Consider the following 23600-nt stretch of genomic DNA (forward strand, 5'->3'; position numbering starts at 1 on the left):
CGCCAGAGAGTACTGCTTTCGCTGCATACTGCTCATGCTAGCGATGTTCCGCATAAGGGTACTCAAATTATCGACTTGAGCAAGTTGAGGTAGCAGCAGAGTCCAGTGATTGTTTTTGCACTTGCAACCAATACTGGCATTGTCCCGGATATGTGCAGCGATGTCCATTCTGGCCAAATCATCGGCCGACTCACCTCCCAAGTCAGTGTCGATGCCAATCGCTTGCCAGGTTGTCATCAGAGTAGAATTCCTCGTCAGTGCAGATCGTGGGACTACCAGCATCAATTATTGTTACGCTCGATGAAAGTGTCGCCCTCAAATGACTCGTCGCTGTAGCCATCATCGTCTTCCTTCTGTTTCCGACTCGAATCCTCAAAATATTTTATCCTGCGCATGGAGTGCGATGATGTCGTCTTCTTCCGCTCCGCAGTACATTACTACTACTAGGCTCTTCTGTCGATACATCGATGACGATCAGTTTTAGGCGACTCAGCGCAACATGGAATACAAACTCTAACAAATAAACTTACTTGCAACAAAGAATTGCATCCGGAACAGTCCAGCCGACCGAGGAGAACAACAACAGCGACTCGCGTTGCGCATTGCACTGCACTTCGAGCTTCGTATTTTTTGCCGCGGAATTCAAATCGCGATTATCTCGACTTTTTCAAAAAAAGCTGTGGTCATGTTTTAGCGCGCTCGGGCTCATATAGAGGTTCCCCACCAGGTAAAGTTGAGCAACTTTACTTTATTGGGCGGGAAAAACCCGTGAACTTGCGACTTTACATTCCACTTACGGAAAGTCTACGTAGAGTACATATATAGGGCTCTGATAACGTAGGTGCCAGTGGCGTGTCCAGGAGTTGGACGAGGGGGGGGGGGGGGGGGGGGGTTGCGGCCGGGATCAAGGCGGGATGGGGTGGGGGTAGATGACATCATGCTACTGTACCAGGTAAGCCATTTTGAAAACCGATGTCAAGAAGCTCCTCCTGTAGTCCCCTTCTTCAACAGTTATTCACCCGAACGGCCCTCGAGACTGTTCCGGAGGATCAGCGCACCACACGGGGACAAGTGTCGAACTTGCTTCAATTTCCCTTTTTTCGTGGGCCTGCGGGACGATCGACCATGATGTTTTGGGGAAGCATTCTCTGGAACGCTCTCCCCTCTGATTTTAGAGTGATAAGTGTCCGTGGTCCCTTCCGAAAATCTCTTTCTGCCATTGATACACTTACTTTGTGAATATCCTCATTAAACTTCTCATCTGTCAATCATTTGTGCATGCATGTCTATATTAAAAATCAACCACGTGTTCCTGACTCCATGAAATTGTCTTTCTATTCTTTGACTCCATGAAATGGTCTTTCTATTCTTTGACTCCGGGAAATTATTGTCTTTCTATTTCTGACTCCATGAAATTGTCTTCATATAATTTTTTCCTTTTCCTTTTCTTCTTTTGGTCCTTTCTGTCTTATATTATTATCATTTCTTGTTTTCCCTTTCATATCATCCCTTAATCATTCTGTGAGAACCTGTCCTATGGGCAGGTGAGAAGGCATCTCTGCCTGTTCATTTGGTGAAGTAAAATATACAACAACAACCACAAGCCGTAAATCTCACACACCACAAGCAGTATTTCTGTACACGCAGCAACAATGTACATTGTAAACTTCAAATTTGCCGTTATGTGAGCGAATCAACTGCAATTATTTATGCGAGTCCAACAATTTCTCACCGCTCTCAAAGCATCCTTTACATAGGCAGCGGTACTTGTCACTGTGCGCTGTGTTCTTTATGTTCTGGCTGCTCGCTGACAACAGGTTCTTCCACGTCTGGCGGAGTGTGACTGTAAGTCCGCTCCGAAAGTTAAACTGGAATAACAGCGACTTCTTCTTTCGAAACCTAGGTCGAAACTTTTGAGGGGGAAGGGCACCCCCCCCCCCCCCCCTAAACCCGCCACGGGTGCTCAGTAAGTGGATTGTGGTACAAATTTACGATTCTATCCCCAGGTCGATCCGGTCGTACACTGCCGTGTTCGGAGTTGTCAAGGGCAGTTACATGGTTTGAAAACTTCGTATGGCGGAACACAGATCCGCATGCAGTTTACGTAAGATTTTCCGCAGATCAACTGCGTTTTTACTAAGATAACTACGTCATGTGGAACCTCTCTATTGTCTACCTTCGCGGACGGAAGTTCTACACTCGGAACAGCTGTATGACGTAATTGAGTGCAAAAAGGATGTGTTACTTTGCTGGTGGTGTGCTGTGGCAACGTGTCAAGATCAGCTGGAGAGTGCAGTTATGGTGTGAGCATTGATGAAGAATGGCAGTTTTTCACTTTCTTTCTCCCAATTTGTTCTTTGTTTCTTGTACTGCTAGTTGTAAATTGTACAGCACCAACACTCCTACATGGCAGTGCAGACAAGAAAACTGTGTCATACCTTCAGCATGTGAATTACACATGTAATACTGGTTATAGAATGAATGGATCAGCAACAGCAACGTGCAGTGCTGATGGAACTCTACAATTGCCTACTTGCAACAGTAAGTGCAGCTGAAATATATTTGTAGACTCCCCTGGAGCTGAACTCAAAGTCGAACCTTATTGCAAATGGAGGTATTCCCTGCCGGCAAACGATCTCGTCGGGCCTGGTACCACGTCCAGTGTTTTGGTGAGACAGCTAAAGCAGCGCCTCAAAATTTGAAATAATATTGTTTTGAGCTACTACTGTACTCCCAAGTCCAACCTGGCCTAGCAGTGCGAGCGCTGTTCGTCTCCGCTAAGAAATCTCACCAGGCAGGAAGCTGAAAGCAAGTAACAAATCAAGGACGTTGTTCCGAGTGCTGGTGTCATCCTCACAATCATACCGTACTGCATTTCATTTCTCTTAGCTGCACGAGTAACAGCTCTCATAGCTAGCTAGCAGATGCCGGGGGTTTCAAACGAGAGGTGGAGAGCACTGCAGGTCAGAAAAAGAAGGATTTCCAGGAAGACGGCTGCGCAGTCACTGTGCCTAGTTGCGCTCTGCAGTAGCAGCTTGTGCCGGTCTAACTGAGCTTTGCAGTAGTATAAATTAATACACTCAGTGTCCACTGACATGACCAAGTCTGGTCTGAAATCTGAATGCACTGACTGACTGCCTCCAGATTACATGAAACGACTTGAAAGAATGCCAAAATGTCGCACTGGTGGCCTCATATCGCACGCACCTAGACTGCACAGCTATTTTATGTTTATGTGAGTGTGGCTGCAGTCCACAATTTGTCGCCGAAAGCGACAGCAAAAATGTGAAGTGAGGCGCGAAAAAAGCGGTGCCGCAAATTCATGTGGGACCAGGCCCTAAACTGCAAAGGGGTACTCTGGTGCAGAGCTCTCCTTCTCAATTCATGCACAGAATAGGCGTCCAGCGCAAACTGATAGCATTTGCGAAAAGGAGAACTCTGGACCAGAGTGTAAAGTACAAACACAGGTTGAATCTTTTTTTTTTAAAGAGAGATGTTCCAAATCTATCACCATTGCAGAGCGGAAAGATTACATCATGGCGTGAATTACAGTACTTCCTCTGTGTCATCGAAATTAGAGAGGTTCAGTGACTCGTTTTTCATGAACGAAACGAGTGCTGACATCCGGTCCGGGTTAGAGTCTGGTTGACATCTCGTTCAGAAGATTCGTTTTTACGAATCCGGCCTGTCTGATTCGTATGCAGCTCCGAGATCGATCTGCCCCAGAAAGTGTGAATATTTTTGACTTTTTTGAAATTTTTTCATCGTTGTTGATTATCGATTCTTTCGTTTTCACTTTCGTTGTGTTTGGTAAGAATGTTTCCTTTCCTTCGGCTTCACCTTCCTCCTCATCAAACGCTGGTTGAAACAGAATCAATTCCTCATCATCGATGTCACCCTCTTCATGGGCCGACAACAACAACTGACGGGCAACATCTAGGTCTTCTCGGAATTCATTCATGGTCGCAAGAAGGAAACGGTTCAAGAAGGGAGGAAAGCCCAATCTTGAAAGCAACAAACGCAGAGTAAAGTTTGCAAGTAACAGCTAGTTTAGTTAGTTCTTGGTGATGTGGTGACATGACATTCGAACGTTTGCGCTTTTGTATTAAAAAAGTCTCTGAGCGAAGAAATTTTGCAGAAAGATCTTTCAAATTTTCTCTCCGCCATATTAACCATGGCAATCATGATGCGACTCACTGTCTTCTCGTGCACGAGTCACTGAACCTATTTTGGGAACTGCACGAGCCGAATACAAAAAGAAATCGATCTCGTTTCGTTTACGAGTAGACAACGAATCACAGAACCTTTCGATTGTCGCAGTTTGACTAGTCCATAAGCTAAACCATACAAAGATTATTACACAGGATGATAGTCTGAAGTCTTAGAGTAATAAACGTTCCAGGAGAGTTGGACTGATAGTTTCACATGGAGCTGATCTCGCTGATGTAAATAGATGAAAAAAAGATCTTTCGTAAATTTTCAAGGAAGGTTGTATGTAGGTCGCGCCTCATCTCAAACGCTTTGACATTCTCCACAGGACAAGAGCTGCTATGCTTGTCGTTTGCTAGCTCTGGATGGTTTCTACTTCACACCACCAACGCAGTAAGAATACAGGATCGTAGCAACGTCGGTGGATTACCGTCGGCTTAATCACCTCGATCTTGATATGTACTTTGTTTTAGCAGTGGGATGCCCATTCATTTTAGCTGTGTGGCCACTGCTCATGCAGGTAAGTGTACTATCACGTCGAGCGTGCACTCTTTTTCAGCATCTCTGGTACAGTACCTGCACGTGCATCAGCAACTAGCACTACAGTGTACATGCAGAGTCTACACGGCCCTTGCAGGTACTCACCTACTGATTGTCTCAGTATTCCTTTGCATGAATGCCAGAGCGATAAATTTCATCGCGCTTGTATGCATTAGTTTGCTGACCCATCGACGTGTCTTCAAGCCCTGCCGTTTGTTCCACAAAGTCATTCTCACCCCAGCTCAGGTAAAACAGTTATGAGTTTTTTCACTGCATGGCTCTAAGCGCGAGACATGTGCAGGCTGCAACGCCTGACTGATCTCAGTGAGTCGAGTGTACCATCACAGCGACATCGGCGAAGAAATTGCATCTAGTTCAACATTTTCAGCTTCCAGCAACAGAAAATAGACATTTGCCGTCATCCAATACTGATGACTATCGTCTATGTCCGATTCCTTAGCTGTGGTACGACTGCTGGTGAGTATGTACCCAGTTTTATATCAAAAGTCAAACTGCGACAATTTCGATGACGCGGAGGAAGTATAATTCAAGTGAGTGAAGGTGTGAATGACAGCAGTGATATCACTGACCTGACACAACAACTAAAGAAAAAACGAAACTAAAACAAACTAAAATTTTAAAGAAAAAGAAAATGAAACTTGACAATCTGCACACGATGACAACTCCATTTATGACATTAGAGAGGTTCCGAGGTACGATTTTCCGTGCCAAAATCCGTGTGGGCTCTACGGATTTTTTCCAGGAGTGCTCCATACGATTTTTCGGCACGGAGAATCCGTGTTTACTGGCTTTCACACGAACCATGTTTCGTATGGAGATTTTGCGTCATCGGGTGCAGAAAGATTTCTCGCGTACAAATTTGGGACGAGAAACATGGATTTTCCGCGGGAAGTTTTGATTTCGGTACAAATTTTCAAAATATAAAGGCATAGCGCGGGAATGTGACGTGTTTGCAATCGTAACCTAGGCAATGACGGCAAACACATAAATTCCGTACTCCGGAACATTTCACTGCTCGAAAACGACGTATATAAAATCCGTAGCGCCTCTACGGATTTTGGCACGAAAAATCGTACTCCGGAACCTCCCTAATGACAGCAGTAGTGAAAGTTTACATCATATCATGAGTAATATCCCAAATGACAGGGCTGGTTTTCACGCCATATTGAGTTTTTCACTTCCTTTTTCCAATGTTTTTTCTGCCGTATTGCTCTGCTAGTTGTAAACTGCACTGTGCCAACACTCATGAACGGCATTGCAGACAAGACAATTGTGTCCTATCTTCAGAGTGTGAATTACACGTGTAATACTGGTTATAGAATGAATGGATCTGCAACACCAATGTGCAGTGCCGATGGATCTCTACAAATGCCTTCTTGCAACAGTAAGTACAAATTTCATAGCCGGCAATCACATGGCACCAAGTATATTGAAAATCAACATAATACTTTCAACGAGGACGAAATAAAGGCGACCAAACGAAACCTTACGAAGTAGTGGTTGCGACAGTCGTGAGTCAGTCAAGTGTCAAGTAAAGTCGGCGGAATAGCGCGAGCTCCGGTGTGGGGAGCAAACCCTTTCTTACAAACGAAACCTGGAGGAAGAAATAATTATCATAACCCTCTCCAATTCGCCATCACGATACTGACATAGCTCCGAAACGATACCCCTAAAAATCCACAAAAAACTGTACGCTCACCGCCGCACTGATTTGGGATGAGAATTTTCTATGATATTCATAATGTCCTTGGAGCACTCAAAAATCAGCTTCCCATCGTACCTTTGTCGCTCTCTACTCCTTTTTCAAGGCACAAAGGCCGTCTCCACTTTCAAACCGAAAAGAACGCATACTTATCGTTTTTTCAGCTGATCGACGAGCGAAGGTTTGTACCTTCGCTCGTCGATCAGCCGAAAAAAACGAGGCTGCATACCTGAGTACATGAGAACAGGTATGCAGTAAATAGTCAAGTTCAATGTTTCTGCTCCAAACTGCAGCTAACTTTGACTGGCTACGAAGATTACACCAAAGGGTCAATCAACAATCATTTTCTTCAGTTTTTTCGGCAGAACCTTCTCCTTGTGCTTGGCGCAGGCCTTCATACCTCGGAGAAAAAATATTGTTCTGAACATCGGAGGTGTACACAAATTACAACTCTCAGATGTCCTCAATTTTTGTCATGAACTTAATTATCATCAAACGAAAGATGGGAGATTTCTTCTTTTAGCTTTCATGACATTTACTGCTATGAACTGGCGATATTTTGCGTGATGTAGGGACTCGTACTTCCTCCGCGTCATCGAAATTGTCGCAGTTTGACTTTTGATATAAAACGGGGTATTTACTCACCAGCACTCGTACCAGAGGCAGGGAATGGGATATAGGCGATAGTCATCAGTATAGGGTGACGGTAAAGTTCTATTTTCTGTTGTTGGAACCTGGAATTTTTTAACTAGACGCAATTTCTTCGCTGATGTCGCTGCGATGGTAATTTCAACTCGCGGAGATCAGTCAGGCGTTGCAGCCTGCACATTTCTCGTGCTTATGGCCATTCACTCAAGCCTCATCACTGTTTGACCTTAGCTGGGGTGAGAATGACTTCGTGGAACAAGTGACAGCGCTTGGAGAAACATCGAGGGGTCAGCAAACTAAATGCCTGCAACAGCGATAAAATTGGTCGCTCTGGCGGAGACACTCAGTACGACTCGTACATGATTGTACCTGCAAGAGCCGTGAAGACTCTACACGTAGTGCTAGTGATGCACGCGCAGGTGCCGTACCATGGTATACCAGTGATGCTGAAAAACAGGGCGCGCTGGACGCGATAGTACACTTACCTGAGCTGCATGAGCTGTGACCAAACAGCTAAAATAAATGGGCATGCCACGGCTAAAAAAAAGTTCATTAATTTTCAAGATCGAGGTGATTCCGCCGACGGTAATCAACCTACCTCGCAACGCTCGTGTATTCTTACTAGGCTTCATTGGTGGTGAAGTAGAAATCATCCAGAGCTAGCAGACGACAAGCATAGCAGCTCTTGTCCTGTGGAGAAAGTCAAAGCGTTTGAGATGAGGCGCGACCAACTTTCAACCTTCCTTGAAATATTTCGGAACAATATTTTTGCATCCATTGACATCAGCGACGACGAGGACTTCATCTCAGCATGAAAACTCTCAGTCCAACTGTCCTGGAACGTTACTCTAGTCTTCAGACTATCATACTGTGTAATAAATTTTGAATGGCTTAGCTTATGGAGTTGTCAGTAACAAGTGACAAGTCACTAGTCAAACTGCGACAATTTCGATGACGCGGAGGAAGTAATTATTGGATTTGTAGTCAGCTAGAAGCGCAACTTTTCTACGTCTAGCTAATGGGACAAACTATTCTCCTCAACACAACAAATACCAAAAGGCCAAGAAGCTTTAGAGCGAGAGTAAATGAGTTTTTTCTCTTTTGAGACGACGAGACAATTGACACCGAGACAAGACGAGATGAAGGAGTATATAATGAAGGCGTTCAACGGGGACAAGACGCGAAAGTGTGTATACAACAGGGACAGAAGACGGTGCGGCCGCATGTACACAGGAGTAAAGGACAGCGCAGCAGTGTGTACCAGGGTTCAGTAGCACCTACAACAAAGAAACACAAACGCATCAGCAGGTATGACAAAGAATAACAAACCCAGCAGCAGGTATGACAAAGAAACACAAACGCAGCAGCAGGTATGACAAAGAAACACAAACGCAGCAGCAGGTATGACAAATAATCACAAACGCAGCAGCAAGTACGACAAAGAATCACAAACGCAGCAGCAGGTGGGACAAAGAATCACAAACGCAGCAGCAGGTACGACAAAGAAACACAAACGCAGCAGCAGGTATGACAAAGAATCACAAACGCAGCAGCAGGTATGACAAAGAATCACAAATGCAGCAGCAGGTACGACAAAGAAACACAAACGCAACAGCAGGTACGACAAAGAGCTACGCATGAACAACGAAGAGCTACAAGCGCAGCCACATGTACAACAGCTTCGTTTAGAACAGCGTTACAAGAATGGCATACTCAGCTCACTGTGGATGAAACCACTCAACCATGAATATATGCATGTACTGGAACGCATGCAAACACGGATTCTCTCACATATTAACGAACTCTTGCATGAACCCGCATGCACACACCCAGGACCCCGAAATCAAAATATGAAAATTGTGGATACCATTATTATCTTGCACTGGATTGATATATTTTATGTCGAAGAACAAACAGGCAGTGTTGCCTTATAACATGAGATCGACTCCACACACACAAGTGTAAGGTAAAGGAAAAGGTTAAAATAAAAAATAAAAAATGTCCTATAACACCACCAGTTACTAAACAATCAGCTGATGCGATAACATTGAAGAAAGATCACATAAGAAAATCGATTTTAAATAATAAAAATAGAAAGGAAAAGGACATATGGAAAAGAGGTAATGAAAATCCTTTAAAATTCCATTATCTGGTTGTTGTCTGGCCATGTTTGCATCTATTATACTCTTTATTGCACTCATAAAATTGCTTTCTCCACGCCGACTCGTTAAAGATTACATAATTATTTGATTAGTGAGCAACGTCATTTAATTTTCAGGTGGGATAAAAGAGCGGTCTGGAATTGACCTGGTATCTCCAGTGATCGTATAGATGCAGGCAACTTTCTCCAAAGAGCAGGATATTGATATGATGGGCTGTGTGTGGAGGCTGCAGATATGATCCTCGGGGAAAAGAAGCAGGGGAACATCTGTGCTCCTTGTGCTACGGATGTGTGACAGAGGTGTAACGAGGTAATGAAGAAGCACACTAGAGTTATCATGAATTACACGAAATGCTAGCAGGAAGAGTTAGCGGCAAATACATTGATGGCAGGGGTTGAATGTTAAGGCGTTCATAAACCTGTATATGATGATGGCGGAGAATACATAGATGGATGCCGCACTTCGGGTTCTAGATCGCATAATCTGTGACGAGTTTAATCATTCGAAAAATTATTAGTTTGAAAACTCCATAATGTGGGCAAAGAGCTCAGTTAGGAGTGACATAATCAAAATACGAAGTAGTGGTTGCGACTTCGGCGATGATTTGTAAGAAAGGGTTTGCTCCCCACACCGGAGCTCGCGCTATTCCGCCGACTTTACTTGACACTTGACTGACTCACAACTGCCATCCAGAAACACTGTGTATTGAGCAGGGAGTGGTGCTTTCTTGCAGGTTTGCCGAGTCGAAGGTTCGATGGACTTCTCGTGTGCTCTGGATGGCAGTCGTGAGTCAGTCAAGTGTCAAGTAAAGTCGGCGGAATAGCGCGAGCTCCGGTGTGGGGAGCAAACCCTTTCTTAATAATCAAAATAGACTTAAATGAGGCAAACCGTTTCTCCGACCGTTTTCCTTCTTTAGTCAATCTGTCTCGCATAATTTATGTCTTTATCTCATTCTAGTTGTCAACTGTACTGTGCCGACTGTCGCCCGTGGCCGTGGTGACAAGAAAGTTGTGTCATACCTTCAACAAGTGAATTACACATGTGACACTGGTTATAGTATAAATGGATCCGAAGCAGCAACTTGTACTGAGAATGGAACTTTGACAGAGCTGAAACCTGTCTGTAACAGTAAGTTGAGCCATTTCCTGGTAACAAACACTACTTTTTCAAAGATATGTATTCCAAACATCTCTGACCACAATCACAATTCAACCTTGACTTGGAATCGCTGCAGATTCTCAGAAAACATGATCATCTGCCAAATATACATACAGAGCAGATTTATCGAAAGGTTTGGTTCACCGAATAGTTGGTACAAGTGAGGCTGCATGCCTGAGTACATGAGTACAGGTATGCAGTAAATGGCCAATTTCAATGTTTCTGCTCCAAACAGCAGCTAACTTTCACTGGCTACAAAGATTACATCAAAGGATCAAACAACAAGCAATTCCTTCAGCTTGGCAGAAAGCTTCTTCTTGTGCTTGGCTCAGTCCAAATTTCATACCTTGGAGGAGTAATAAAATTACTACTTCCAGTTGTCCTCGATTGTTTGCCATGACCTGAATAGATGACTTGCACAAAGATTGTCTGGGTTCGAGACGGGGCAAGTGGACCTTCTGACTCTGCACTTCCCCACCTTTTGAGTTCGTGACTTTCGAAGTTTCGCTTTTTGCCTGACGAACACTGAGCTAGTTTTTTTAGCTAGAGAGTAGAGTTGTTTTGATTCGACTTGTATCGGTCATGCCGAAGCGCTGCTGCACTCCTGAATGAACTAGCAGACGAGAGATGGAACTGAGGCTCCCATTCCATACGTTCCTTTCCGAGCCGGCCGTTCGGGAGGCAGAAAAATGAGGGAATATTATTTTAGTATCATTGGTGTAGGCTGCAACAAGCACGTCGTGGTCCTGAAGTGTGACTACTTTCCCGCAGTGGAAGCGAAGTGAAGCACAACGAAAGTTTGTGGACGTCTGAGAAAGAACTCGATTCCCTTTCAATCGGCTGCACTAGCTCCAGAGCGACCCTCTCCTGAGGACAGACTGCGGAGAGGCCAGGAACCTGCCGAGTGACGAGTGGAAGCCTAAACCATGAAAATGAAGGGTGGAAGGACTGAGTATGAGAGCCAGATGGCCTTTAGTAGTACTTCAAGTAGTATCTGAGTTGAAGGAGAGAACAAGTGTGCTGGAGAAACGCTGCGAAGTCCTCAGGCCTGATGTGTACTAGCTACTGTTGAAGTCTCACTTGTTCCAATATGAACATTTCATCAGCCCTTACTCTGAGCAGCTGTATCTAGACTTGGATCTAGGCCAGAGACATAGCATTGTTAACCTTACTGAAGCCATATGTATCCGATGCCTGGCTCTAGTGAGAAAGCAGTTTGGCGCAGGCTCGCAAACTATGATTGAATCAGGGAGTGGTGGAAAGTCACATACCTCTTCATGATTAGCTGGTAATGACGACAATGCGGCTGGGTCTCATGGGAAAGTAACTTGCATACCTGTTTAGTTGCAACGAGGCAACGGTGCCCCATGTACTAAAGACATGATTGAACTACATTTCATCTCCTGGGAGAATGTGGAACAAATAATGCCAGAGTGTGTCTGATACACATCACAGTCTGCTGAGTATGTTCATTATTGTGGACGTAACATAACTGCGCTGTGAGGTACCTTCTGCGTTGGACCTACAGTTGAGCCACTACTCTTCTTACAAATTCCGCACAACGGTGAAAGGATTTGTTGGAGCATCATCAAACAGTGCATTCGCCTTCATCATACACTGGCTCCGTTGCCTACAGTAATTCACATCTTGACGGGGCGCGCTGGGACGATACGGAAGGAGCGGCGGGAACCATTGGAGTGCTCATGATGCTGGTTAGCGGAGACGGATGTGAGTGTCAGGAACGGGAACGCAACCGCACTACTGTACAGATCAGGAAGCGATGGAAGAATTGAATCTGTTCAGCCTTCCATGCCGTGTACAGGGACACAAGCGTAAAAATGGCTACATTTCGAATGTGAACTGGCGATGGCATTGTGTGGCGACGAACACAACTGCAACTGTTCAAATTTCAGCATTTCGAACATTATGTTTCCCACCGAATGGCTCACATGACGGAGTTGGACATTACCAGGCTAGGATTATCATTTGCTGTATTTATGGATAGTCCTTGAGTTTTCAGATGAAGTGCTTTATCTTTTACCTGTCGTTCCTTTAGTGTGGCACAGTGTCCATGGCTGCTTTCTTGTCTTCATAACAGACTGGTATAATCAGCATGATTCTGCTTTATTAGAGAAGAAATAAAAATTTCCTTTCGGAAAGGAAGCCCAGAAACGTCAACCCCCATGGACTGTGCTTTATGATTCTCGTCCATCGACGTTAACCGTCGCAATAACTGCTGCATGTATGTTGTGCTGTGCGAACCGTACAAGATTTTAACAGCTCACCCACGCCTTCCCAACAGGCTCCTATATCCCGTACCGATAGCATTACATTGACTATGAACTAGGCTAGCACAGTTATCCTTCGTTCTTTTGATGGCGGCGGGTAGCATGGAACTTGACGTGTTCTTGGGATCCTCGTGCAACACTTGCTGTTCCCGGATGCCATATTATTGGGTGCATCGAGGTTGCTTCTATGCTCACTGTTGTTTAGTAAGACAATTTTTTTTATAACTATTTCACCCAAGAATATGGCAAGAGTATTTTGGGTTGGTTTGAACGCCTGGCTTCTCTTCACATAATATACAGTCATGTACTTCCACTAACCCTACAACTTACAAGTACACAGGACTCATGAGCTGCTGAAGACAGTGACGGTGCACGGCATGTACATGCCGTGCACCGTTCATTCATGCTGAAAAAAAAAGGACACTACAGACGGTGTAGGGTGATGCCCGCAGTGTAGCCTGGGTGCACAGGGTGCACTTGCCCCGTCTCACTCGCGGCTCGGATCTTTGTGCAAGTCATCTATTATGATCAAACGAAAAATGGGAGAATTCTTCTTTTAGCTTCCATAACATTAATTTTACTCCTGCGATCTGGCAATATTCTGCATGACGCTGAGACTCGTTTATTATTGGCTTCATTAAGAGCACCCTTTCAAGAATGGCATACTCAGCTGACTGTGGATGACAGCGCTCAGCCAAGAATATATGCATGTACCGGAATGCACGCATACACGGATTCTCAGACACACACGCACGCACTCTTGCATGCACCCGCACACGCACACACCCAGGACTGCGAAATCAAGATGTGAAAATTACAAAATACCATAATCTTGTAATAGATTCAAACTGTTTGCAATTCTTCTCTTTCAGGAGAAAATCCACACGCTACAATGTACATTGTACATTGTTATTATTATTATTAAAAGCTTCTCTGCGCTGGCATCAATGCAATGTAGATATACACAGCATGTATAGCTTTCGCATAAGCCGAAGCGACAACAGGCAAACAGGATACCAGTATTGATGGCGATATAAAAAACAATATTATGCGATATAAAACGCGTGTCGAAAATAGAATACAATTAAAACAAGCAAACGAGCAGCTCAACCGAGTTGAATTTGAATTTGCTGATCAAATATACATTGTACATGTATATGATAATGGAGGAGAAGATGTGGAAGGATGCTGCACAGATCGTAAAATCTTTGATTAGTTTAACCATTTGAAAAAAAGTTTTAAACTCCATCATGTGGGCCAAGAGCTCAGTTAGGAGTGATGGAATCAAAATAGACTGAAATGCGGCAAGCTTTTTTTCCTGGAGCCTTTGTCTTCTTTTGTCTACCGGTTTCCTTACAATTTATGTCTTTATGTCATTTCTAGTTGTCAATTGTACTGTGCCATCTGTAACCCATGGCCGTGGTGACAAGAGAGTTCTGTCGTACCTTCAACACGTGAATTACACATGTGACATAGGTTATAGTATAAATGGATCTGCAACAGCAACTTGCAGTGAGAATGGAACTTTGACCGAGCTGAAACCTTTCTGTAACAGTGAGTTGAGTCATTTTCTGGGAACAAACCTTGCTTTTTCAAAGATCTGTACTCCGGACATCTCTATTCACAATCACAATTCCCCCTTAATTGACTTGGAATCGACGCAGGCTCTCAGAAAACAATCATGTTCATCTGCCAATTGTCCATGAAGAGCAGATTCATCGAAAGCATGTTTCACCATGTTTAGTTGGTGACATAATTGCAGTTAGAGGGCATAAGTGCAGAACAGACTTATTGATCACATTTGGCTGTCCCAGACACTGCTCATCTCACTTGAATCTTTGTGGTAACGTTTTGGAATTTAGAAGTTTCTTGCGACATTTTGTGTTGTTTTTATAAGCAAATTTTTAGGCTTTCATCATTCATGGTTTGATGGCTATCACGCCCATGCCTTGGAAGTCGTTGAAGACATATCAATTGTCGGCAAAGGGGCGAAAGCTAAAGCAGCTTGAATGAGTGAAATGAACCACTATGGCTGCCGGGTGCTTTTGTCTCATACACACACATACAATTATTGCATTTCAGAACGGACAGCATGTCACTTCCGTTCTCAAACTGTCCTTCTTTGTTCTTGTTCTGCTAGTTGTGAATTGCACAGTGCCAACACTCATGAATGGCAATGCGGACAAAACCTTGGTGTCCTATCTTCAGAGTGTGAATTACACGTGTAATACTGGTTATAGAATGAATGGATCTGCAACAGCAATGTGCAGTGCTGATGGAACTCTACAAATACCTACTTGCAACAGTAAGTACAAGAAAACATAAAGTATAATACTTTAATTCCCATAGCTATGCAAAAGACATTATTTACGTAACGTATGGTCTGGCGCTATCCAGGGTCCACACAGTTTTAATTCCGTTTGTTTCTTAGTGCCTGACGACGTCGGCATGCCTGGCGGTTTCCAGTCCCTTACAGTACCATCAAAGACATTTGGCCACATTACTCAAATAGGGCTTTCAACTGCAAGATCATAACGTGAAGCAACTTGGAAGAATGTGTATGTATGCGAAGTGCATCAGGGAAATGCATGGAGGGCAAGAGTGCGGGTTCGAATCCCATAGTGTGCCTTGAGAAAGTTGGGGAAATGAAAAAATAGATAACATAGCTTTGTTTTTGTTGCCCAGGTCATCAAAGTCACAGGGTCGCATTGTCGCATTATCGTTCGAATTTTTTTGGGTGTGCCGCTAATGGGCAGGGAATGTAAGGATCGGGTAGATTGCAGTGTTTTAATGGGCACGGTTGTTGTATAAACGGAATGCTGAGATCATAAACAGAGAACTATGAGGTAGAGCAAGATGACAGGGGTGACAGTGTTGAAGCTTTGATCAGACGGCGCCAGCAGGAGTGCCTACACAGAGAGTAGAAGATGGGAGAAGAGAAGTCCTGCCCCCACGACTGTCGCTGTGCTTGCAAAAGGCTAACAACAAGAAACAACGGAGCAAATATTCCGTCGTTTGGAGACTCGCCGACTTTGTGAAAAGATGTGTCAACAGCAAGAGAGTGCTGGACAGGCATCCAGTCGGCAGGAGAAAAGACGTGATCATGTTCGAACTTGTTCCGTATGCAGTGACTGCCGTCCATAGGCATAAGGACATCATCTATGCAATCTATGCCGCTATGCAAAATACGTTACTTTGTCCACTATATCATTGTATTGCAAAAAACATTTCCAGCAGTTCGAATAACGTTCATAATGAGCTAGGCAAAAAAAGCGTAGTGTAGGGCCCTGAGCTTTAAAGCTCTCTCGTTACGATTGGCCAGTGAGTTATTCTTTCTGGTGCCTTTACATTTTACAAGCCCTTATCTATTCTGGGTAACTCAGAGACTGATAGTTGACATCGGTTGAAGCAAAATGCACTCAAACACACATACACACACAGACACACACACACCACACCACACCACACCACACACACACACACACACACACACACACACACACACACACACACACACACACACATGTCCTGTCCTGTAGAGTCACTGCCGCAAAAGGATCACGTAATCCCATCACGGGAAAACTTGAGAAGAGAGAGAGAGAGGGCACGACGCCGAATGACCCTCCAGGTGCACGGGTAGTCGCATCCGCTTGCCGCATATGCACACGTGCTGGATGGTTGAGCGTTCCTCTGCTGTTGGTCTATGGGCCACCCTTGAACAGTGATGGCTGCCCAATCCCCGGATATCGCGAAAGCAGCGGCCACACCTGTCACAATGCGCGGCACAACATCCCTCCGCCGGTGCCGACGCTCGGTTAGCTCCAGGTGGCACTGTGGCATCCACCGCACATACATGCCGGACCAAGCCACCGCGGCTTCTCAGCCACCGCCCACACCGCCCGCACTGACCGGCGCCCCGCTGCTCAGACACAGGCCGTGCACGCTCCTCCAGACACTATGCCGAGTCATGTCTACTTTGCGTGCAAAATCTCGTCCACATACCGTACATACCACTCGGAGCGGAGTCTCAGGCGCATTGTCAGGCTCTTGATATGTGCTGCGCCACTCCGCGCGAGACTCACATGCAACATCATACCATGATGCCTCCACATCATGGGCACGTAGATCCTGGACAGCACAGTCCTTCCACCTGCGACGTGGGCGATGTGCTGGGCGACGCTGCAAGACTCAGTCAAACAGCACCTGTTTCGGGATGCGGTTGTCCGGCATCCGCGCCACATGCCCCAACACACACACACACACACACACACACACACACACACACACACACACACACACACACACACACACACACACACATACACACACACACACACACTACTACTACTACTACTACTACTACTACTACTACTACTACTACTACTACTACTACTACTACTACTACTACTACTACTACTACTACTACTACTACTACTACTACTACTACTACTACTACTACTATGATACAGCTACCCTAAACGGGTCACGCCGCCCTCCACCCAAGCATGAGCACTATGAGGGGCAGTGGCAAATAAAGAGAATCAGCTAGCAGAACTGGCAAAACAGATGAAACAATGGAGCAGACGACTGCTGTACAATCATGTACGAGTACTGTAACAACAACCTGACAGCTACAGTGACAACGACTGAAAATGAACAGGAAAGAAAAAATAATAATTCAAAATTTCACGCCACGAAAAAAACACTGTCCACGAAAGAATCCACCAAGCAAAAGGAGTGTGGGCATCCGAAATCCCACCAGGACTCCACTAGCAGTTCTTTAGCGTTGACGATGTAAGCAGCAGGGCAATGCCTCACAAATCCGACAGACTTCCGCAATGCTTGGCCAGTGCACTCATGACGACGAAAGATTGAAGTTTCAATTCCCACCATTCCGCCATTGCGACCTTCCTCTCCGCACTCGCTCGTCCACTCCACTGAAACAACGACTTGTTCCAGCACTCCACCAGCCAATCCGCAATTCCCACCACTGCATTCTTCGAGCTTGGATTCTTCACAGCACTCGAGGGATAGCTACTCCACTGCGAGTGGTCACACACACACACACACACACACACACACACACACACACACACACACACACACACACACACACACACACACACACACACACACACACACACACACACACACACACACACACACACACACACACACACACACACACACACACACACACACACACACACACACACACACACACGAACACGCACATACACATTCATATGGACTGACTTGAGACTTGACTGACTCACGACTGCATGTAGAGCACATACAATGCCCAGCGAACCTGTTGAATCCTTGCTTAATCTAGAGACTTGTTTCTTCTCACATTCTTCTGCTTGTTCTCTCTGTCCACTACATTTTTCATTGCCATCTCATTTCTAGTTGTCAACAATTATTGTACTGTGCCAACTGTCACCCATGGCCGTGGTGACAAGAGAGTTCTGTCATACCTTCAACAAGTAAATTTCACATGTGACACTGGCTATAGTATAAATGGATCAGTAACAGCGACTTGCAGTGCTACTGGAACTTTGGCAGGGCTGAAACCTGTCTGTAACAGTAAGTCGAGTCATTTTCCTGGGAACAAAAACTGCTTTTTCAAAGATATGTATTCCAGACATCTCTGACCACAATCACAATTCCCCAAGCCGGGAAAAGGCAGTGCTTTCTTGAGTGTTATCAAGTTGCCTGCAATAATAATAATAATTATAATAATGTGGAAAGGAAAAGGACGTATGGATACGAGTTAAGAGTAACTCTCCATCACTGTAACTGGATACTATATACAGTCAGAAAGTGCAATAACTAGGCACAAAACTGACAAGAGTACTGAGACATTCGACGTCCTGACACCTAGCTTCAACACATGTCCACATGTCTCAGTACTCTTGTCAGTTTTGTGCCTAGTTATTGCACTTTCTGACTGTATATAGTATCCAGTTACAGTGATGGAGAGTTACTCTTAACTCGTATCCATATGTCCTTTTCCTTTCCACATTTATTTATGGCTCAACATCCGAGTTTCAAGTTATAATAATAATAATAATAATAATAATAATAACAGCAATAACAACTCGCATGTACCCCACGGATGAGATCACCCATGGGGCTAGCGCATCTGTCGGCAAAAAGAGTTAGAGAAAACGAGAAACACATGACATACACACCTTCTCCATGCTGTTATTGCAGGGAAAACTACCTCGATTCCACCGTGAGCCTAGGCATGAGGAATATAATATTAGGTACAGAATGTTATTTACCAAAAAGATATTCAAGTAAGCGCAAATATTTTTAGCATGCAAACATGTAGCATAAACCCAAGAAGAATGTAGTCTGAGGGGCAAGAAGACAATTTTATATTATGGTTAGATGGTTCTGCTGCTCCACACAGTCCACGTAGTTCTGGCTAACAGCTAACAAAGGAGTAGTAAAATACCTACTACTCCCTGCACAGGATCCCGTGACTGGATGAACTGGACTCCTGCACCGTGAATAGGGGGGACTTGTAGAAAAAGTGTACTCCTTATAGGGGATTCTGCTGCTGGATGGAGCTGATGAAAATTGAGCGGACTCCTGGACTCTGTTTAGTGGATTTTGGACCAATGGACTCTATATAGGGTGCTGGACACCATATAGTGCATGGACTTTATACTGAGTCCTACATATATGGTATGGGTAGATGGTTCAGTCTGTTTGCCCAGGAATACACTTGACATCACCTATCATCTCTCAATCATGGTCTTGGACCAACTTAGTTTATCTGCCGGGTCCTTGGGTCTCTGACATGCACATACAATTATTGCATTTCAGAACGGGCAGCATTTCACCTTCATTCTCAAATATCCTTCCTTGTTCTTGTTTTGCTAGTTGTAAATTGCACAGTGCCAACACTCATGAATGGCAATGCAAACAAGACAATGGTGTCCTATCTTCAGAGTGTGAACTACATCTGTAATACTGGTTATAGAATGAATGGATCTGCAACAGCAATGTGCAGTGCTGATGGAACTCTACAAATGCCTACTTGCAACAGTGAGTACAAAATAATGTAAACTATTATAAGTAATGTCAATAATGGCAATCTAAAGGCAATCTTCTTGGCTTTGTATGAAGACATCCAAGAAGAAGATTGCCGGATGAGTCCAGCGGGGACGAAACGTACGTCGCGATCAAGCTATGTCGTTGCTCATCTTACATGTGCCATGCACTACTTCACTACTTGATGTACCAGCCTGCTATGGCGGATACCGTCAATCATGCATCAAATAGGCACCAGGCGCGAACTCATGGTGGTGGTGGTGAGAATAAGAGCTCTGTGCCAGAACTGCGCAGCCTAGATAGCGTGTGTGGGTAGGCGTGTGTTTAGCGCCATATTGCCAGGTGTGTCTTTACCACCGTTATTTATCAACCAAAAGTACAGCTGCAGTGGTGTCTTCAACTTCATTCTCTTGAGCCAAGCTCCGTATGAAGACATCCAAGAAGAAGATTGCCTAATGAGTCCAGCGGGGATGAAATGTACGTCGCAATCGAGCTATGTCATTCCTGCGTCATCTTCTTTGTGCCATGCGCTACTTGATGTACCAGCATTCTATGTCAGATACCGCCAACCATGCATTGCCTAGGCACCAGGCGCGAACTGCTGGTGGTGGTGGTGAGAAGGAGAGCTCTGTGCCAGAACTGTGTAGCCTAGAGAGCGTGTGTCGGCAGGCGTTTGTTTACCGCCATATTACCAAGTGTGCCTTTACCACTATATTTATCAACAGTAAATACTCCATCACTGTAACTGGATACTATATACAGTCAGAAAGTGCAATAACTAGGCACCAAACTGACAGAGTTCTGAAACATTCGACGTCCCGACACCTAGTTTCAACACATCTCTGTAGCGCTAACCGAAAGCCTTCCGACTTGGAACTCGTATCGATATGTACTTTTCTTTTCTACATTTATTTATGGCTCAACATCCGAGTTTCAAATTGCACACCTGATGAGCCGTCACGAACCTTACGGCGAAACGTACTTCGTGTGAAACAACTTGTTTTGTAGTCAACTAGTCCATCACAATGTCATGCATGAGGAGTACTGTAGGAGTTTGGCTTTCGGCTTGTACAATTCGTTTTCGCAAAGCTTCCCCTTTCTTTACTTATCTTTGATATTTATGACCCACCTAAGTTGGGTGGTGTGCTGCTTTGCTGCTTCGAATTGGAGTTAGAACGCTTTGTCAAGTATCGTACTGGTCTCGTCATCGTCCAGTAACAATCGACATTCTTTGTTCCGTTGGGACTGTAGCTTTTGCTCGTTTTCGTTGCGCTTGCCTTCCGCTCTTTGGTCTTTTCATAACCTTGAACCTTCCAAGTTGGAAGGCTGTCGGTTAGCGCTACGGAGATGTGTTGAAGCTAGGTGTCAGGATGTCGAATGCCTCAGTACTCTGTCAGTTTTGTGCCTGGTTATTGCACTTTCTGACTGTATATAGTATCCAGTTACAGTGATGGAGAGTTACTCTTGACTCGTATCCATATGTCCTTTTCTTTTCTACAAGTAAATAATGTAAACTAAAAAACTCAAATGTTGAGCCAATGGTAATTTGCAAAGAGAAAAGGACCTATAAGTCACTTGCTATGACTAACAGTTTACCAAGGTAACGAGATAGTCAGATAGTGCCACAACAACGCACAAAACTGGGAAGGATATTGAGACATTCGGCGACCTGACACCTAGTTCCAACACACCTACAAAGCGCAAACCAACAAACTTCCATCTTGGAAGGCTCAGGTGCGGAAATGCAGGGATGCGCCAGGGATGCTCAGGGATGTGCCATCAAGATGAGCACAAGCCATGTCCCTCAGCAGCAAGGAATGCCGAACGTTACGGGATGATGATGACGAGACTAGTACGACCATTTGGACAAACCGGTCTAGCTATAACTCGAAGGCAATAGACCACCCAACTTGGAAGGCTAAACTGTATGTAAAATTACATGAAGAGGGGAAGCCAAGCAAAGACGACCTGCCACGAACTGAGCGGCAATAACCTACTAAACACCTTGTTAATGCTACGATGGTGGACACGTTTGATACAATAGCAAGTGGTTTCACACGACGTATGTTTCGCCGTATTGCTGGTGAAGTCCTTCCACACATTGGAACTTTCCGCACCCGAGCATTACAAGTTGGAAGGTTGTTGGCACTTTTCAAGGGAGGGCTGTATTTTTTCACTAGCTCTTGGAGACTGGTGAAATATTCGAGATAGGGTGCTATTCAAGAGAGGGCGCTAATCGCGCAAGTATGGTACACACACACACACACCACAGGCACCCGCACGCACACACACACACACACACACACACACACACACACACACACACACACACACACACACACACACATACACCCGCATGCATGCACGCATATGCATCAATTATGCGCAGTAATTGAGAAAACAAGACAGTTGACCAAGAGCCGATTGTGGGCAGATATATGTCTTTACGCCCAAACCCAGTCTTTACGTTGTGTGTGCTGATAGGTCTTCTGTTCGAAGGTTTGTAGGCCACTGTAGCAGTGTTTTTCGCTTAGGACTGCAGATGGTAGGGAATTCCAGGTAGGCACGAAGCCTTATGTGAAGGTTAGTAGTGGCTCAGTGTTGGAGCATGGATGGAGGGGAATGCTGAGCAGCTGATTGTGGCCTTCCAACTGCTGAGACTGCCATCTTGCGCAGGGTTATCTGGCAGCTCCTGCTGAGGAGGGAGCTGGGGCTGAAGAAAAATTAATGGTAGGTGTGTGCGGAGTGCTGGAATTAAAATAGCTTTAAGTTCATGGTCTTACATAACGTGGTAAGCTGTTTCTCCGACCTTTCTTCTTCTTCATTCTCCACCTGTCCCACGTAATTTATGTCTTTTCTAGTTGTCAATTGTACTGTACCAACTATAACCCATGGCCGTGGTGACAAGAGAGTTCTGTCATACCTTCAACAAGTGAATTACACATGTGACACTGGTTATAGTATAAATGGATCTGAAGAAGCAACTTGCAGTGAGAATGGAACTTTGACAGAGCTGACACCTGTCTGTAACAGTGAGTTGCTTTCATTCCTGGAATAAACACTGCTTTTTCAATATTATGTGTGCCAAACATCTCATGACGGTCGCCTTCTCTATAGGACTTCGCGTCGGCAGCACGACTGCCTGTGTGGTTCAAATCAGTCGCTGCTCTTTGCAAGATTTATTTTGATCGACAACGACGACGCGTACAGTACTGTACTTGCAAATCTCCACGATGCGCTGGATACTCGAGCGTTGAGCCCGAGGTGAGGGAACTGCTATCTCAGCTTTGTGAGCGATCCCTGAGGTGAGCGATCTCGGTCATTTTGCAAAATGGGACTGATTCCGAGTAGCCAATTACTTTCTTGTGCGTCGTGCTGCACTTGTCTGCGCAGTGTGACAAGATAATCTATTTTGATGCGGCGCTGTTTCAATCAGAATCACCCACCCGTCGCTCTCGAAATCCACTCGAAATCTAGCTAAACCTTTCAGGTACTAGTGTTAGCTCCCGGCTAATGAAGTCCCCTCACACCAGAACACAGGGGTTTTATGGTATTGAATATGAAAGTATTTCGACAAGAGTGTAGACAAGAATGAGAAGGAGAACAGGACAACGGCAACTCAAGACTAGAACAGAAAAAAAACAGAACTGGAGCATGCGCTCTTCTATGTGAGTGGCTCTCATTGCTAGGGGAAACGAGCGGGAAATACGAATAGTGAGTATGACATTGTACAGGTCGTAGCATAAATACACCTATTACACTAGCAAACTAACTTACGAATCAAAATTGGGATGAAAGGGCTGCCAA

The 23600-nt window shown here is 44.8% G+C and overlaps 1 protein-coding gene across 1 annotated transcript in view; it reads left to right on the plus strand.

The window, feature by feature from the left end:
• Window positions 1-23600, plus strand: part of LOC135824312 (CUB and sushi domain-containing protein 3-like) — a 38257-nt gene that overhangs the window by 13908 nt on the left and 749 nt on the right. Inside the window, exons 7-11 of the mRNA XM_065337046.1 lie at window positions 2377-2541; window positions 5990-6154; window positions 10240-10410; window positions 14869-15033; window positions 19623-19787. Coding sequence (XP_065193118.1) covers window positions 2377-2541; window positions 5990-6154; window positions 10240-10410; window positions 14869-15033; window positions 19623-19787 — 831 coding nt within the window. The remainder of the gene's footprint in view (window positions 1-2376; window positions 2542-5989; window positions 6155-10239; window positions 10411-14868; window positions 15034-19622; window positions 19788-23600) is intronic.

This window comes from Sycon ciliatum, chromosome 9 (genome assembly GCF_964019385.1).
Source record: "Sycon ciliatum chromosome 9, ocSycCili1.1, whole genome shotgun sequence".
Classification (NCBI taxonomy): domain Eukaryota; kingdom Metazoa; phylum Porifera; class Calcarea; order Leucosolenida; family Sycettidae; genus Sycon; species Sycon ciliatum.